Source organism: Lathamus discolor, chromosome 4 (genome assembly GCF_037157495.1).
Source record: "Lathamus discolor isolate bLatDis1 chromosome 4, bLatDis1.hap1, whole genome shotgun sequence".
Classification (NCBI taxonomy): domain Eukaryota; kingdom Metazoa; phylum Chordata; class Aves; order Psittaciformes; family Psittacidae; genus Lathamus; species Lathamus discolor.
In genome coordinates, this window is record NC_088887.1 from 35792900 (window position 1) to 35811765 (window position 18866).

The following is an 18866-nucleotide window of genomic DNA, read 5'->3' on the forward strand; positions in this document are numbered from 1 at the left end:
ACTTCGCCTTACTTCAACAGAAAGCTATTGCCATCAGCTGAGGTTTCAGCTGCAAAGATTCCTGTGGACACAGGAACACCAGCTCTAACGGGCTATGGTTTCACAATACAAAGCCATCAGCAGCAACAGGGCTCAGGCAATTAACATTGTCCTCCCTTCTTGTCCCCCGTGTCATTCCCCCACACTACCTAGCACTGCTGTCTGTGGGCTGTATTTTGAACTGGCTTAGGGAAAGGATCCAGCAGAAAAGCAATTTTAAAAACCCAACAAAACCCAGAACAAGGAATCCTGGAATCTTTGGGTTTTCACCCAGCTCAGGTGTCCCACCTACTTGGCAGCAAGGGCCAAAAGCAGGTGGGCAGCATAACGGAAGGCAGGCGTTGTAAGGCAAGGTGAAGAGCTGAGGGCACCCACCACTGAAGACAGTAGTGCTGTCAAAGACGTAGCAGTGCAAAAGCAGAGCCTGTTTGAGTCTCCTGACTTTCCATGAACATGGCAACTGTACATGGTGCCTTTCCTGAATGCCTTTCCAGCCTATGACCGCTGGGATTTCCTGAGCCAGCTGCAGTACCTATAACCCTTCTGGTGATGCTCAGTGGATTTTCCTCCACAAACTTCTCAAACTTCCTCCTGGATCCACACAAGCTTCCTTAGCGTCTGTAATACTCCCATAAGGAAAAAAAACTGCCCCACCACCAAATCATGAGATGGGACCAGCCTGCCATGTGATGGAGGAGGGTCCAGGCAAGGAGTGTGTGACTCCTGGCAGGCCTCAGCAAAGCCCTGCTGAGGACAATGCAGCACAGACCATGGGTCAGGCTGACCCCTTGCACCGGGAACAGTGGTATGGGCTGCTATGGGGCAGGAGAGATACCGCAGTGCCTTCTCCTGCCAGAGCATGAGATAGTTGCCAAGCAATGTTCGGTGAAGGCCAGGGCGCCAGCTCATGCTTCAGAGTACAGATCAGAGCAAACAATGGGGCTCAGGACGGGGTCCTGTCCCCATCCTCCTCTTAAGAAATGCAGCTATCCCCAGACCTCAAGCATTTTTTTTGAGAGCACCTGGTGGTGCTCCCTGCTGGAGACAGGATACTGGCTTAGGGTTGTGATTTTGCCTGGTACAGTTGCTGCTGTGTTTGCACATTCCCCACCACAGTGGAAACAACCTGCCTGCGGAAGACACAGTTCTTGCTGTTTCTTTAGTGCTGATCAACTGCACGTTTTGGGTGGGAATGTCTGGATTACTGCTGATGTGACTTATGGCACAGTGTCAGGTCGTTAAGCATCCAGAAGGTTTCAACATCTTGCACCTGCCACTTGGACAGCAAATCCTGGCATTTCACAGTTCCACCAGGCACGACTTTAAGCCCTTTACAGGAGCTGACTTTTCAAAGACACCAAATCCTCCAGCTTGACAACACTGACAGCATTTCTATATTCACTGTAGTTTGTCTCTATTTGAAATGGCATCTACACCCTCGCGTGCCCGAAACTCTGGATGTACAAATCAATTGAAACTGAGTCACTAGGCTTGACAAAAGCAAACAGACGTCATCGTAATGGGAGTGAAGCCCCACTTCAAGCCTCTACTGCCCTGCTGAGTTACAAGATTAATTATAGGAATGTAGAAAACTGTAATGAATGAAGCAACTATTAAACATGCTGCTAATATTTAAAGAATCCTGGCCAAAAATAAAAGCTAGCTAGTGGACTGGTATTTATATTGTAAAATGTAAATTTGCCATGAACCAATAAATATTATAAGCAAACAAAAACCACACATACTTTCAGCAAATATTGACATCTTCTTACACTGGGGAAATTCTTGTCATGCTTATCCCAAGTGTGGCACAACGCCTTGCAGTAATTATCCATTACTGAAGCTTATCTGGGCTTGCTGATAGCCTGGTGTTCCTGCAGCACATAAAAAAATGTGTATTTCACCTCATTTATCTTGGACACCAAGCGTATTTAATCCACCCACTGCCTTAGAAGGCCATACTGTCTAAATGCTCAGCGTAAACCAAGAAGCACTTGGGTGCTTGGAATGAGTCACTTGGGGCTACAGTCAGTCTTTGGAGATCTGACAAATATATCAACTCAGATGCATAAAGTAGGGCAGGCTGAGTATTTACTAAATATCCACCTGAGGAGCTGAGGGCTTCATCCCTCATTTACAGTTTCACCAATGGGAAAGCCACCCTCAGTGACTTTCCGCTAATCTTCCCAAAATTACACAGAAAGAAGTCAGGTTTTCTTCTAAATCTGTGAATCTGTGCTGCCCCACAGGCAGATGTTCCAGTACTGCTGGAAAGTGCATTCTGAGCTGAGGATGTGGGAGCAAAAGGGTAGATGATGACAGAGAGGACAAAGCCTCTTATTTGGGGAATTGCAACACAATACCATGCCCTGCTTTCATGCACCCAGGGAAAAGCAGAAGAGGTCTTGTCTTAAGACCACCTCCATGGACCATTAAAAGTGTGCCAGTGCCCCCAGCTGCTTTCATGGTAGGGACACCCCACCTTGTTGGAATGGACTAATGCAGACACAGCCATAGAATGTTCTACTTGCAAAATCATGCTGTGCACTGAAGCTGTGGTGACACAACTACTCTGACCTTCAGAGATCCTCTCTAGGGCAGCTGGACAGCCACCTAAAGGGAAACCTTTTCCTAGACCAAATTAAAATGTACCAGTGATCACAAAATACCCAGGGCAAAGAGCCAGCCGGATGCTGATGTTCCAGCTGCACTTGGGCTGTGTGGACTCTCCCCATCATACTGCATGGCAAATGCATCTCAAGAGGCAAAGCTGCTGTGGCGACACAGGAAGGCGGGAGCCTTACAGTCCCCTCGCCCACACTCCTCTTGTTCCCCCAGTCTAATCCCTAGCAAAGTGAGTATCTAAGTGCCTTTTAATTGATTTTCCCATCTTTATGCCCCGTTTGTGGCCATGGGTCCAGGCTTGCCCCCACGAACAAAACACTGTCAAACTTGGAAGTCAGTTCTCAGTGTAATTACTGACGGAACAGACTTGATTCAAGTGATAAAGGTTTCACCTTTTTCTGCCTTTCTTTTTTTGAGAAAGCATTTACATCAGGTTACATTAGTGGGCCTGTGTCTTTTCTACTGATGTGGAGAAGGGATAACACTTCCCACTCACCCCAATTCCTTTTATTTGGAATAGGAGCTAAAAAGTATTACTTATCCTTAGAGCAAACCCCACCTTTATCAGATCTCAGTTCTTTAATTATGCCTTGAGTCCTAGTCTGTAATCCAAGAATTTAAGGATATTGGTGAGTCAAATAACAGATGCATGGGGAACAACGGGGAAACAGGGAACAGGGGAGAGAAGACAAACAACCATATCATACTCTTCTCACTTCCAACAGATCCACATTTTCAAGCCACAGAATGTAATTTTCATGCTGTCTCTAGACACAAGGATAACTGTTCTTCAGGAACTATTTTGTATGTTAAACAAATATGACATTTACAGATTGTTTTCTCTCACTATTTATTTGTTATGTCCTGAGCTAATGACCTTAAAAATTGCTGTCTCTGATGGCATTAGTGTGAGACGATTCCCAAATAGCATGAAATTGCAATAAACTGTCAAGCTTGCACAGGTGCATTAAAGATTAAGAGATCAGCCGCAGAGCCATTAAGATCCATGGCAAAATGCCCAATGGGACCAAGATCAAACCTTCGCAGTGTTTTTAAAAATGTCATCATTAGTAGAGAGATGCTTTGCCTGGCAGTCCCAAGGGTTCACTGTAATGCTGGATTTTAACCATACCCTTCTGCAGTACTCCTTCGAGATAGCAGCTGCTGGAATTCCCTATTCATCTCAAAATAGATGAAGCAAACATTAATTCTACTGGAGCAAAGATCAGTGGAACAACCCTACTGAGATGTTGGTATATACTATGGAAGCCTTCAAATTCTTCCTTACCTGCAGGAAGAGGGCATCTGACACGTGCAAGAAGCCCATTTGCACTCACTGGGAAGGAACCTATTTTTACCTACTATGAAAAACTCGAAGTAGCCAGCTTTTGTGAAATATTACACTGGCCATCAGCAGGTAGTTTTATGACAGGTAACTGTCTTCTATGCAGGCACAAAAGTTTCATTCTTACCCCACTACCTTTCTACATGGAAGGACTCTGGCCCAGGCAATTTCTGCTAGCTGATGTGGCCTAGGGCAAAGGGTATGTCCTGGGCTGCCTGTCTGCACAGCGAAGGTGCAGAAAGAAATCAGTGCGTAAAATCGCCCACTGTTTTCCCTGATCTTTTCCTAGAAGGACAGACAAGTTTCCTTCTGACTGCCTGGGAAGCAGCTCTAGAGCATCTCAGCCCAAAGAGCCATGAGATATGCTCAAGGCACAGAGAGGCAAATGCAGAAACATTGGTACTGCAAGAATGGAGGCAGAGTGCTCACACATGGGGTTGACACTGCAGACATGGTAGGTAAAGAGCAGAGCATTTGTAATGGCTTGGGAATGCCTTTCAGTGCTTCTCATCTGAAAAAACAACATCATCAATGCTGAGGTTACATTTTGCTTCAGTTCTCTATTGGCAAACTCATTTCCGTCCCTCTGCACTGTTGCTTTTGCTCTGTACAGTAAGTCTTACCCCACACAGGAAAATAAAGACAGAAAGAATAAAAACTAATCCACGTTTGGTTTTTTTCGTTTAACTGTCCATACTGCTTTTCCCAAGAGGAAGCCCAGGATGCTCATGGAAGCCCATGCCCTGTATCATGCTGTTGAGCACATACTTTCAGTTAGCTCTTCAAATATTTTTGTAAGACAGAAAAGTCAAGCGGGAGGCGGGAAATGACTAGATGTGAGTGTGAGGGAACACATGCTTGGCAAGCTGAGTCACCCTGAACCCAGCCAGCTGCCTGCAGACAGCTCCTCTGCTGCTCAACTGCAAATTAGTTCTGGCCTTGTGCAGAAAATGTGTTAAACAACACATAATAAGTGCTGCTCGTGTAACGCTCTGTTGTCGCTGATGTTGTCCTTGTCCCCTGCCGCCGTGGTGCAGGCACCTGAAGCCCTGCGGTTGATAGCATTATCTGCGTGCTACTGAAGAGGTTTCCTGCACGCCTGTTCACACAAGTCCAAATCAGACAAGCATGAGGTCTAGTACTGCTGACAAGAAACAGCTACACCCCACCTGGTACAGCAGTTTTCAGCCTTTTTCAATACACAGGCCCACGTGCATTTCCTAGTGCTAAATGCCCAGGAGAAGAAAGAGGACAGAACAGAAGATGCCTGTCTTTGTGGAAAGGAGCGAAAGGGCCAGAAATGGGAAAAAGATTCCCATCATCAACCACAGACACCTAGGAGACCTTCTGCCCTGCCCCTGTTGTTGCCCCCTTGGCCTTGGCTGCTATTTTGAATTCAGGGACAGTGAGATTCAAAGTGAAAAAAAAACAAAGCATCCCCTGCGGGGCAGAGGAAGGAAGGGAACCACAGCAAGCCCTTGGGAGAGGGTCAGGATAAACAGAAAGTCACAGCACCCACCTGTCTGCCTCCCTTCCTCTCTCTGCAGGCTGTGGCCATGGAGCAGACAGAAGAAGGCATCTGCTGCAGCAGGGCTGCTCCTGGTGCCCTGGCTTTGCTGCTGAAGACAGGCCAGTTAACTTTACACAGCACTCTGGTCACTGCTGCTGCTGTTTTCCCTTTTCAGTTCCACTCTATCCCCTGCAGCAATCCCATGCTCATCACTGATGCAGAGAAGCTGAAATATCAGCCTGCTTGGTTAAGACAGGATCTGCAGCCCCTCAGGGACAGCATCACTGCAGCTATCCTGCTGTCAGCTTATTAGATACACCATCCAAAGCTACCAGAGGCTCAGCGGTAAGGGCAGGTTGTGAAATGAAGGAAGGAACTTTTTGAGACCTGACAGGGAGATGAGGGCTGCAGGGGCAGCACAGACACATGCTGCGCTTGGCTGAAAGTCTGGGAAATGGGCTGATCCACAGTCAGAATGATGCCATAGATCCAAACAGCTTGTCTAGACTGCTGCAAGCAGCAGAAACAAAGCACACAGGACACACGCTTAAAGTCTTAGGTTGCCCACTCTGACCATATCTTTTATTTTCAAAGGAAGTTGAATTCTTCAGGAATGAAAGATTCGGTATTCAAAATCCTGCCCTGATACCATCAGGGGAGGGAAGGGAGCCAAGTATGGCTGTGCTGCTGCACGAATGAGTGCTCACATGGGCCTCCTCAGAGCCTGGCCCTTGAACAGCAATGCACCGGTGCCACAGGCAATGCAGCCACAGACAGTGGTTTCTGCTTCTGAGAGACAAGCTCCCCAAGGAACAGACCTACCTCTCCACTCTTTCCCAAAGGACAAGCTTTCGTTGGTCAGCTGCTTCTTCCCCTGTCCCCTAACTTCCTTTCTCACTTCCTCTGTAAACAGAATCTCCTTCTTTCTACCTCACTGTGCTTAAGTATTGAATCCTTGGAAGCAAGTTTCTTTGTTCTCTTCCTTTTGGTGCCAGAATGCCCTTTGTCCTTTTGTCTTCCCTCGAAGCACAAGAAAGGATTACTTCATTCTCACTTAAATTCTTAGCATCTCATTTAAGATCTCAAGATCCTTATTTAGGATCTTAGCAATCTCCCATCTGGAGGGGCAGAGGAGCACAGGACTGGAGTACTTCTTCCTTCCATAACCTATGTGAAAGCTGGTTGTTCCAGCTTTAGTCCTCTCTTCAATATAGGAGCTGCTCCTCCTGGCACTCGTGTCCTGCTTTCACAGCATGAGCCCAAGAGAGCTCACACCACACAAATTCAGACTGTTGTGTGCCAGCTGTGCTGCAGATAGTCAGGAAAGCATGACCAGGGCCTTCTTTTCCACTGAGTTCATAGAACTCATCATCACAGAACGGTTTGGGTTGGAAGAGACCTTAAAGCTCATCCAGTTCCAACCCCCTGCCATGGGCAGGGACACCTTCCACTAGACTAGGCTGCCCAAATCCCTGTCCAACCTGGTCTTGAACACTGCCAGGGATGGGGCAGCCATAGCTTCTCTGGGCAACCTGTGCCAGTGCCTGAACACTTCCTTATATCTGTTCTGTAACCTGGCAGTAGCCACATCCGCTGGGATGAAAAGGACTTGGCAGGACTTTGCAAAGATGGGTCCTCTTAGCAGCTTGCATGGGTCTCACTTATTACCCATGAGTGGATTATCAGATCAGCAGAGAGGCCACTTCACAGCTACACAACCAACTTAGCCAGGAGCCAGCCAGAGGTGGAAGCAGTAGCCTGGGTATCCTCCACACCTCAGGCTTCCCCTTCTCCTTCCCTCTGCCACCCATTACTTGGGCTGCAATACTAGCCAAGCAAGATGACAGCCCCCTTCTGTCTGCCAGACAGTTTAGTTACTTATCCCAAAGACTTTTGCAACCCAAATAAAAGTGGTCAGACTAAGGCAGAAAGGAGGGGAGCTATATGAAAAGAGAACCAATGCAGAAATCTAATTTGGAGGACTGAAACCTCCAGCATACTCCCTCTGAAATCAGGAATGCTCCAGTAGGAGCTCAGGCCCTTAGCAAATTTCATCCACATGGCTTACTTGGGCATACAGGAGGTCTATGACTGCTCAGGGAACCAAATCCACATCCCCCAGGTCCCAGATAATCCCTGCAGCTACACCCTACCTCATCCTGAAGCAGGAACCATGGAGAAAGTATCTCCTGGGCAGCAGGAGCACAAGCTGTACAATCTTCTCGTGCCCAGAGAAACTCAAATGCAGGTCTAAGAAACCATAATTTAGTAGCAGCAAAGCACTTCAGTGGAAATGCTCAGTTTGTGTAGTTATGTTTCATTTTTTGCGGCATTATAGCAGTGCTTAGAAACATTTCCTCTATGCTCCTCTTGTTAACAGCCTTATCAGGGAGAAGGTTGCCAGTGGGCCACCCCCTGCTGTAGATAGCCTGTATAGCAGAAACTACCTATCACTGCAGAATACTCCATTATCATTAAAAATTAATGGCAAATGCACTTTCTCCCTTTTTCCGTCCTGAAAACTGCGTACCAACCCCGGGACAAAAGGCTTATGGGATACCAAGTGCTTTCTGTCACAGGTTCAGTACATTGCTCAAAAGCTGCTGCCTCTGTAGCAGGTTCCGCATCAGTTTCATAGTGCTCTCATACTTTAATGTGCCCTTGAAGCCACCCCTCTCACTAGGCCACTTACAGCAGCACTATTGTTTTTAGCAGCTCAGCATTCCAGCTGACTTTCAGATCCCCAGAGGCAGTCCCTTTCTTTCTGACTGTGTTCCAGGCTGCCATCTATGCTCATGAAACAACTCCAGCACCTTTTGGTCCCTTGCCACTTACAGCCAAGACGGTACCTCCTTTCCCTTGGCTTCCTTACCCAAGATCTGTCTGCTGCTAGATTGGCTGCCTGGGCGCTGGAGATGCTGGCTGTGTCTGACAAGCAATCTCTGAAGGTTTCCGGGGCAGTATTACACACTGTCAGCATTGTTAAAGCTGAACAGCTCTGCGGCGGATCCGGGCTGCGCAGGACATCATTGCTAGAGAGGCTTCCTGAAGGGGCTTCCTTACTGGAATGAGGGTGACTCACTCCTACTTAGCTACTCTTGTTCAAAGAGATTAAGCTTCTGCTGCAACATGGTAGTAATGATGTACACGAAAATCACTCTAAAGGAATAAACAGTTACTGCAATAAAAAGAAGAAAAAGGGTATGTTTGGGAAGAACAGCAATCACCATCATTAGCTTCTTGCTGCTGAACAATTTCTGAGTGCACGAAGAGCTCTACATCTCTTTGTGTCAGTCACAGGATGAAGCATCCACTGCATTTTCTGAAATGCAACTGCACCCAGCCAAGCTGTGAAATCAAGAAAGCAGTCACAAGAACACACACATTTCTGTACGTGCATGCTGGGGATCTTGCGAGCACTATGGCAAGCCTACACGTGCAAAGCAGAGATAACCACCTGCCCGTCTGCTGCACCAGTTGTGACTATGGGCCCATTATGCATCACAGACACCCCAGAAGTCCCGTTTCCCCTGCAAGCAGCTCTGCCTGCACACCTCCAGTGCCAGCAAGCTCTGCCAGGGCAGGCAAGGATATCCCTTTGCTCACCAGTGCTCAGGCCTACAGTGTCTGCCTGCCCTTCAGGCTGGCCACCCTGTCCTTTGCCCCAGGTTTGTTACTAGGAAAAGGCACCCCACATAAAGCTAGTGCCACTTTCTGGCACAGACAAGGCCCTGGTGCTTTCAGCTGTCTTCCCAAAGTAAGGCAGCTCAGGAAATTCATTCAGCATCACCGCTGACCCCCACCTGGGCAGACATATCAGCCCCACCAATGGGCAAGAGCCCGGAGAACTGCTCAAATCCCAGAAAAGTCTGCCCCACACCACTTTGCCACTCTGCCTTGCTGGTTGTCTCCTCAGAGACTTCACTCCCTCCTACCATAGCATCACAAAATCATAGACTGGTTTGGGTTGGAAGGGACCATAAAGACCATTCAGTTCCAAAACCCTTGCTACAGGCAGGGACACCTTCCACCAGATCAAATTGCTCAAAGCCCTGTCCAGCCTGGCCTTGAACTCTTCCAGGGATGGGAAATGACCCACAACTTCTCTGGGAAACCTGTGCCAGTGTCTCACCACTCTCACAGTAAAGAATTTCTTCCTAATATCTAATCTAAATCTACCTTCTTTCCATTTAAAGCCATTACCCCTCATCCTACCAGTCAATGCCCTTGTAAAAACTCTCTCCAGATTTCCTGTAGGCCCCCTTTAGGCACTGGAAGCTGCTCTAAGGTCTCCCTGGAGCCTTCTCTTCTCCAGGCTGAACAACCCCAGCTCGCTCAGACTGGAGAGAGAGGTCCTGAAGACCTATCCTTGTGTTGCACCAAAGGACCCAACGAGCACTACAACAGCTGTAAAAATGCCAGGAACTGTAGCTCTAAGTCCTCTGGTAAAACTGTATGTATGCTGGGAATAGCAAGGGGTGGGTTGCACCGATCAGCTTTCACACATGCCATGGCTAAGCCAAGGTGCCCTTGAATCTGATTCTGGACACCACAGATCCTGCTCAGGAGGCAGGGACACAGACCTAAGAACCGGGCTTTATTTTCCTGCATTCACCATTTTCTGCTTTATGCTAAAACTGTGTGACTGCTGGACTTAAGTTTGACCCCAGCGGTGATACAGCTACAGGAGGAGGCATTTATCTCTCTACGGAGAGCTTCTAACAACTCACTTGCCCAACCCATTTCTTACTCCAGTGCAAAGCAAGACCCCGGTGGCATGAAAGCCACTTATGTAACTCAGTCAGACCTATCCTTCCCCGTCTACCTGGCAGAACCACCCTGGTCACACAACATTCTGCTTCCCAGCCCTTTCTGAGGCCCACACCACACCAGCCTTGCCCTCAGTGACTGCTGCCTTTCCCAGCAGCAGCCCAACAGCACAGAAAATGCATATGCATTCAAGAAGACTGAGCACCTGGCATCAGAAATGTTTTAACTGCCGTCGCACCCACAGTAAAAATTATAGTCCTATAAATTACATGCAGAACTGTAATTCGGTCAAAGTCTTTTAGAGGTGTCTGACGGAGCAAGTTACAGGTTGTAAAGGTCATCATAAAGCACTGGGGAAGTTAAAATCTGTATGAGCTCGAGCTTTCTGATGACTTTTTATCAGCTGTAACTTGCAAGTCACATATACAAGGAGCAACTAGCAGTTGCAAAGGCTCCTGCATACGAATCAGGAAAATCACCTACAGAACAACACAGACATGGCCACATGCAGCTGCAAATTAGATGCTAAGAAAGGGAGAAGCAGCCATGCTTTGCTTATCCCTTAACATCGTTGGGCATGCACTGGCAGGGATAACAGAGGAAGCAGAGGCTCCTTATTCCCCAATAAAACCCCTTTTCCTCATCTCCAGCATCCTTGCAGGACTGGAAGCAGCAGAGGAGGTGAATCATGCAACATTTGCAAGACTCGTAAAGTCTTATCAATTCTGAAGTCCAATTTGTGCTAATCAGCGCATATCACAAGTGCAAATGTTATCCCAAAGGAGCAGCTAAATGACTGGTGCAACCAGCTGAAATGGAATCATCTGGAAGTTCACCTGTGGCCGTATGACCAAATCATCACCCTTTCCCATTCTTACTCACTTCCCTCTCTTAAATAACCACAATGGGATGATGTGTCCTGACCTTTAAGTTCACCACCTTTGTCATGAGCTCCTGGGAGTGAACCAGCATCAGCATGCGACCAACACCAGCTTCCCTCAGGAACCAGGCACCTGGTTGCTCCTCTCATCCAAGATCTCACAGTCCACTCCAGAGACACCAGACCACTCATGCTGCCATGCCTGCCACTCAGCCTGTGGTACAAACACATCATTCAGACTGGGTCTTACTTTCTTCTATTCAGGTTTTCCAGTTTCTTTTTGGCTAGGTCACAGTCCAGGCCAAAGACCAGCCTAAGGTAACCACACGGAAAACTGGTGGGGGAGTCCACTACAAAGCTAAACTTAAGTTACAGGAAATACATTGGGGGGGATCCTCCTTAATTTTCCCTTTGCCTCTAATTAATCATCAGCATCAAATATGAAAAGCTGGTTATTTCCCAGAAGCATCAGCAAACTGACGTCATTTCAGTGGCTCTGTACACAGTACGTAAAGCTGAAAGGAGTAAAGTTTGATCTTAATTGTGCCCCTGATACTGGGAAGTAAACAGATACTTTCTTCAGAGGATCTTTAAAAGAGACTTCTAATCTTTTGAGACAGCTTGTCATAAGAACCAAATCTTGCTTTGAGTTGTATGGGTATAAGTCTGCAGTAACTCTGATAATCTCAAAGCCAACACCAAACTCACATCTTCGTTGAAACTCTGAGATTGTGCAACAGAGGAAATGGCAACAGTGGACTAACTCCATACGTTGAACGCAGCTAGTGGAACTAGTGCTTTGGCTGTGTGAACTGCCTCTTCTCCTGCAAGCTAGTAATGCAGTTAATCAACTACTACACAGAAGAATCCCACACTTTTCAACAGGATCGAGAAAAAGCAACATTCTAAAGCTGGTGTTTCCCAAAGCACAGTCTGCACACTTGATCTTTAACCAGTAGAACTTCCTAATGGCCCACAGTTTCAGTCTGAAGCAAAACTTCACAGCAAAGTAAACCCAGAGATTTATAACGTGTACGTTAACCAGTTTTCAACTGCCGGAGCACCTTAGAGTGTCACATTGTGTTCTGTATACCACCCATTGCCCAACTTTGTAAGCGCAGCTTTGACAGGCTCTAAGTTTTTGGAGCACCACTTGCTATTTAAAGACTTTCTTCCATTCATAAACTGTCAAAACCCACATGTGTTTCAGAGAAGAGGGAGACCCAAAGGGGATCCACAGTTACTTAGCCTCATTTCTGGCACTAGCCACATTAAGACAAATTAAGAGTTTAAATGCTCTTCTCCCCCAAACAGGGATTTCTCAAGCTCATCAACAAACAAGATTCCAAACCCCTGTCTGTGAACAGTAGGGCAACCTGAAAACTAGCTCTTTATCTATTACTGCAAAATAGACACCAAAAGGAAGGATGCATCTCACCCAGTTTTAGCCATCTAAACTAAAGAGTTGGCACCTTCTCTCAGCAAATAGCTGGACCTTTCTCTACAGCCAATGGCACAACAGAGAAGGCACTGATACCACTGATTGGAGAGTACACACCATTAGTTTATGACAGATGCCAAGGTCTGGAAGAATTCCACCATGACATATCCAACTGTATTCATGGGATATAGCAGATCACAGAATCACAGAATGGTTTGGGTTGGAAAGGACCTTAAAGACCACCCAGTTCCAACTCCCTGACATGGGCAGGGACACCTTCCACTAGACCATATCACCCAAGGCCCCATCCAGCCTGGCCTTGAACACTGCCAGGGACGGAGCAGCCACAGCTTCCTTGGGGCTGCCTGTATGGAAAGCTGCAGGCTTCATTCCCACAGCAAAAAGGTTCAGCCAGTCGCAACATAGCCCTAGACCTGCAGAGGAGCAGGAGGGAGCTGGTCCCCGGCTCCATCAAACGGATGACTGGGGAATAAAGGAACCTGAAAAACAGCAAAAGGAAATAACAGCTCATATACAATCTGCAACTAGGAATGTCGAATATATTTTACTATTTAAGTATGAGGAACCTTTATGAAATTTCAAACACTTGGTAATGTAAGGGATCAGGCTTATCACTGGCTTTTACCCATTTGCCTTCAGCACAGCTTGACTCAACTGACCCTTTTTTTCTTTCCCCAACCCAAGAAGTATTATGAATTTGCTTCCCCTGACAACAAATTCTCCTCATATGTTGCCTTTTTCTTTTCCATAACTCAAATAAAGAATTAAAGCTTTAGCATTAATTTCAGACACCTAGCCAAAGTAAATTTAGGGAAAACATACAGACTTTGCTAGAGACCTGTTTGTCACAGGTTCTTTCTGATGCTTCTGATATTTTTGAAGGTACCCTGTGTTTCATAGATGAGGTGACTTCTTCTAATTTATCAGTCTCGCATAATGAAACGCTTGGTACATAAAAAAAAGACTTTCTCAAGGTCAGTGGAACATTGATGGCTTGACTCTGAATATGATTCTGAAGAAAAAAGTCCTGCTGAACTACACCTGAAACTAAAGTCATCTGGAAGACATTCAAAGGCTTATCAGATATAAGCAGCTTGCTCTGGAAAAACTGTAGCATCTCAAATCACCTATTTAGCATGGCTTTTAAGTGCTAACCATGCCAGTGGACACACAATTAACATGAACAGTCCTGAGCATTTGTTTCCCAATTTCATATGGAAAGGAGGTGCAATTGCATTGCCAGTCTCTCTCATAACATTGAATCTATCAGTCAGCTCGCAGCAAAGTTGACAGAGGAAGAAGACTCAAATCCACAGGACACGAGGCTTTATCAGCTCTTCTGCACACAGAATTACTTTCTTTTTCTGTTATTTACTGGCTTCCAAAAGTTTGATGGAAGACCTTCATGGGCAGATACCAAACAAATGGAAAGTGAATGCCCTTTAGTCTTTCTCAAAATTGAATGCTTTCACAAGTTGATATTCCAGGAAATTACTGATTATCATTTTGATCACTTTAGGATTAAACTCTAGGAGGTTTAACTAGGAGAGTAAGATAAGAAAACAAACCCAAAAAAAGCGTGCTTTAAAGAAGACTTAAATGCTTCCAAAAATCTGCACTTGGTAAATTCGATGTATTCAACCAAACAAAGCGGAATGCCGTGCAACCCTTTCATGTATGTGAGATCTGTATCTTAGTCTTCATTTCAGACAGCCCCAAATCAGACTGCTACCATCTGTAGCATTTGAGGCAGTTATTGTAAGTGATTTATTACACTTCGAACTCTGAACATTCATCATCCTGCAAACAGCGTAATGGGAGATGACCTATACCTTAACTTACATATTTTACAATGATCTTGTCTGAAACTGTCTGCCAATCATAATATTTAAATCCTACAATGTTTACTTCATATTTTAGAAAAACAGAATGGTTTGGGTTGGAAGGAACCTTAAATATCATCCAGTTCCAACCCCCATACCATGGGCAGGGACACCTTCCACTAGACCAGGCTGCTCAAAGCCCCATCCAACCTGGTCTTGAACACTGCCAGGGATCAGGCAACCACAACTTCTCTGGGCAACCTGTGCCAGTGCCTCATTAGCCACATAGTAAAAAATGTCTTCCTAATATCACATCTAAATCTATAGAAAAATGTTTTCTATACATTTGGATTAGAAATCCACATTGTATTTTGTTAATACAAAATTCATAGCTGAGGGTTCACAGCTAAAGTACAGGAACTTTAGTATGGAAAAAGCTGCTACCACAGCATTGCATTTCTCATATGCCATTCCATTGAACAGCATTACCCAGACAGCTGGGTTTCTGTCATCACAGGAATGGATGCTATTTTTTTTTCCAAAAAATATGTGTAAATTCTACCAATACTAAACACACAAATGTTTGCATTTCCCACCGAGGTAAACAAGCTGTACTGCAGAAGTTCTAACAAACACAACAGTTATGAGGGAATGCGGTGCTCCTCTTGACAAAGCAGCAGTTCATTTTAGCCTCTTCAGCACACAACCAGGTACCATAGACCAGTAATTCATTTCCTTTTTTCAGGGCTTTTGGAAAAACAATGGCTCAATTTCTGTTATGCCTGGCAGCCACAGACTGGGTCAACTTACAGTTAGAGTGAATCTGAATGTGAATTTTGAAAGCAGAATCTATTTCATGCTACAGAATTTTTCTTTTATTAAATAGAGAAGGTGAGAAATAACAACAATAAAACTGGAACTTGGGATGCATTCTGACACAGATGAGTTGTGAAAAAGCAACAAAGTTGGACCAAAAGGATTACTTACCACTACAATAAACTATATAGTACCAATAAAAGAAATTAGTACTTTACTCCCTACATATAGCAAGTAGATAACATAACCTGGATCATTTCAGAAACCTGTTACCAGCAAAATCCTACTCAAAGAAATTAAGTCTGTCCCATCTCTAAGAGATTGTATTTGGGCAGGTAAACCCCACTTTTTCCCAAATATTGTTTTAGTTGGGCTACCTAATTTCTGAACAGGATTTTGTCAGAAGAACTTACACAGAGGCTTTTTTTCAGTCAAGCCCACCTCCAACAACTCTTGCAGCATAAAAATAAAGACGTAAGCAGTTGATGTCATAGAGCTCTTCTATGCTTCATACTCAAGTATTTTAAGATCTTCAAGTAGTTCTTTTGCAAGTGCTTGCAGATCTGCATTGCGGCTCTTCGACAGTGCAATGATACGCTGAAATGGCAAAGTATCACGCATCTCAGAAGCTGACTTGGCCAACACTTCTGGCTCCAGAATCACAGACTGGAGGAGCCGCAGCACATGAAGACAAACTTCTGTATCTGGGTCTAAAAGTGGGGGAAGAAAAAATCCAGTGCTTACTAGAAGTGAGTCCAGAAAACTAGCATTAAAGCTCTACAATGCCATTCATCATGACCCACCAGACAGGGAATAACTGAGGTTTCATAATTCACGGCTGCCATGCGGTGCTGGCTGGCTCTAGAAGGAAACTGAAAACAACGTCTTCGCCCTTCTCAGCAGCTTGTGCTCAGCAGTGCTTGGGAGGGAGAGATAACCAGGAACCTTTCTCTTGTTTCTCAAATGCTGGAAATGCTACTAATCAGGTAATTTATCAACTTGGATTTATCCAGCCAGTAGCCAAGAGGTACTGTTGGATGCAATCTGATTTAAGAGCAGAACAAGCTATGTTCCATGACTATTCAGAGTTAAAAAACAGACCAACTGATCAAATCTGCAGCCTATCACCAGGCTTTTCTTTAATTTCTTTTTCTACAAGCCTTCAGGTTTCTTCAGAGCTCAATAAAATATTAATCTTTTTAAAACTTTCTGGTAGCCATGTATAACCTTCCAAGTGTTTAACTCCATCTACACAAAATTCAAAGGGGTACTGAAGCTAAGCACTGCTGCTTAGGAATGCATCAGAGAAATGTAGTGAAGACCTTTGACTGACTTAAGCTAGGAAGACATAACTCTACTGTTAAGAACACAGGATGCATTTTTAATTACTGAAACATTACGAGCACTATATTTTAATTGCTCACAACAGTCCATTTGCATTTAGTTGTTTATAGCTTAATCAAAAGCATCTGGTAGAAAGTCCCAGTTTTGAACTTCTCTATTCTGCATATTCCAAATGAAAATGTGTAATATATTTTTATGGCTGAAGTAGTAATTTGCCCCATGTGCCATGCATTTTTAATGTGTTTGTTATAAGCATACCTAGTCTCCAGTAAGCTTTTGATAAAGCCTTGTGCAGAAATGTTGCGAAAAATTAATTTGGGTCACTTTGTGCACAAAATCACCACAGAGACCAAAGTCCCACAGAAGGAACATAAATGCAGTGCCGCCATAAACCACACTGCACTGAGTTTGAAGGAAGCCTTTGGTGGGATGAGGCAAATTCTTTCCTTTCCTATCTTATTAAATACCTAACACTGGTGACCTGAGAAAAGACCGAGCAGAATTATTCATTAAAGCATAAGGAGAAACGCTGAAAGCACCGAGGAGAGAAAGCAGAATATCATGGACAGTGAAGAAAACTATGGCTTTAGGCATGAAACTAACTGTTGAGATGGGAATTTTTAAGCAATTCCCAGTAGCACATGGCTGAAGTACAATATTAAAGATTGTGACATCTGAGCTGTGACATCTGAGCTACACCCACAAGTCAGACATTCACTCTCTCTTCCTCCATTTTCCATGACAAGTGACAGATGTAGGTCTTTTCTATCATACCTTCTTCCCTCTTTGAAGCACAAACCTCTGAAGAAAGGAATTCTGCTTCCTCTTGGGAAACTAGCAGAGTGGGATATAGTCTTAGGACACAGGAATTGTCCAAAACCAAACAATAACATGCATTTTCTGTGCAATGAGAATTATAGCTATTTGGAATACTAGACAAGTTTAGACATTCAAATCAGTATTTTAAAACCCGAATGATTAGTGCTGCACACGCTGCAGAAGCAGCTATACCCATAGTACAGCGACTGTTGCCACTTGGGCTAAAGGCTCTAAGGGGTCTCTTTCCGTCATCATCTCCAGCAGTACCTGCAAGTGCCATTTTCTGAGAAGTCATAATTCACGGAGAAATGCTGCAACTCAGCCTCACAGACGGCAAGGCTTTATGTCCAATGTCTTGGACAGCAACCCTTCAGTGAATCCTTCTGAAAAAACACCTGGGTGCACGTTTTGGATTTCAGATTTGTTCTGACCTAATCAAAATATGACTAAAAGCCTTGAATTCATCCTCGCATTGCTTTCATTTTTGTCTTCATGCCTGCCAAAGGTTGCCCACTTTCTCTGAACTTAGCATTATTTTACATTTATTGACCTGAAATAGCAGCAACAAACCATAGCCCAAATAGGTAAGAAGCAGCAAGATTCTGGGAGTGAAATCTATGTAGTTCATTGCCACCTTTCTCTGTGTGAGATTATTCCTCCATGAAATAAAGCCATTAATACTTTTAATGACTTGCACTACTGCTGGGAAGCTTTATATGCACAATGTTTTAAATCCCTGGATAAAAAGTGCTTTGTTATTAATACAGTTATAGGCATTTTTGTTACTATTATCAGCAAGTGTTTAAAGGCTGTTGAAAGTAAAGAATTGATCAGGGAAGAAGTGTTAGCAGGGGAGCTAACAAAATTAGGATCGGTAGGAGACCAAGAAACGATTTTCAGCTTGACAAGCAAGAACATTTTCCAGTAAGAGCAAAGAGGTTCTAGGAAGAATCTCCAGCAGTAGCCAGGGCAGCTCAAAGGCTTGAGTCACTCAAATGAAGAACAGATTAGGCACTCAGGCATATAGCAAAGGAAGGAAATGACCCAGCAGCAGAAGATGACTTAATATGCATTTAACCTCTGGTTGCCATTGTTCTGCATGTATTCTGAGATGCTTCAAGTTAAATAAATACATATTCCTTAAAATATACTCCCTTAGGATTACATGTGGTTTTGAGAATACTACTTATTATGGATAATCATGTTTCCTAAGAGGATTAAAAAAACCAACCCAACAACCTAGAAGTCTTTCTCTTGTCTCTCCAATCTCATTAGGGATTTTTGCTAAAACCCCTGTCTTAGGAACACTCAGAAGACACGTGAGGAATCTTCATTATTCAGCATTATATTTATTTCAGTAGCTTCCAGATTTAGTCATTTCTACACTAGCTGAGTAACATTTTGTTTGAGCAAGATCAAAAAAAATCCTTTAG

At 44.6% G+C, this 18866-nt stretch overlaps 2 protein-coding genes across 4 annotated transcripts in view; one reads left to right on the top strand and one right to left on the bottom strand.

Annotated features, from left to right (window-relative positions):
* The window catches only part of RRP1B (ribosomal RNA processing 1B), a 158547-nt gene that overhangs the window by 90168 nt on the left and 49513 nt on the right, over positions 1-18866 (top strand). The gene's annotated exons all lie outside the window — the stretch shown is intronic.
* Positions 15307-18866, bottom strand: part of HSF2BP (heat shock transcription factor 2 binding protein) — a 31076-nt gene continuing 27516 nt past the window's right edge. For all 3 annotated transcript variants that reach the window (XM_065675706.1, XM_065675705.1, XM_065675707.1), the window contains one exon: positions 15307-15980. In XM_065675706.1, the coding sequence (XP_065531778.1) occupies positions 15772-15980 (209 nt within the window). In that variant the 3' untranslated portion in view covers positions 15307-15771. The remainder of the gene's footprint in view (positions 15981-18866) is intronic.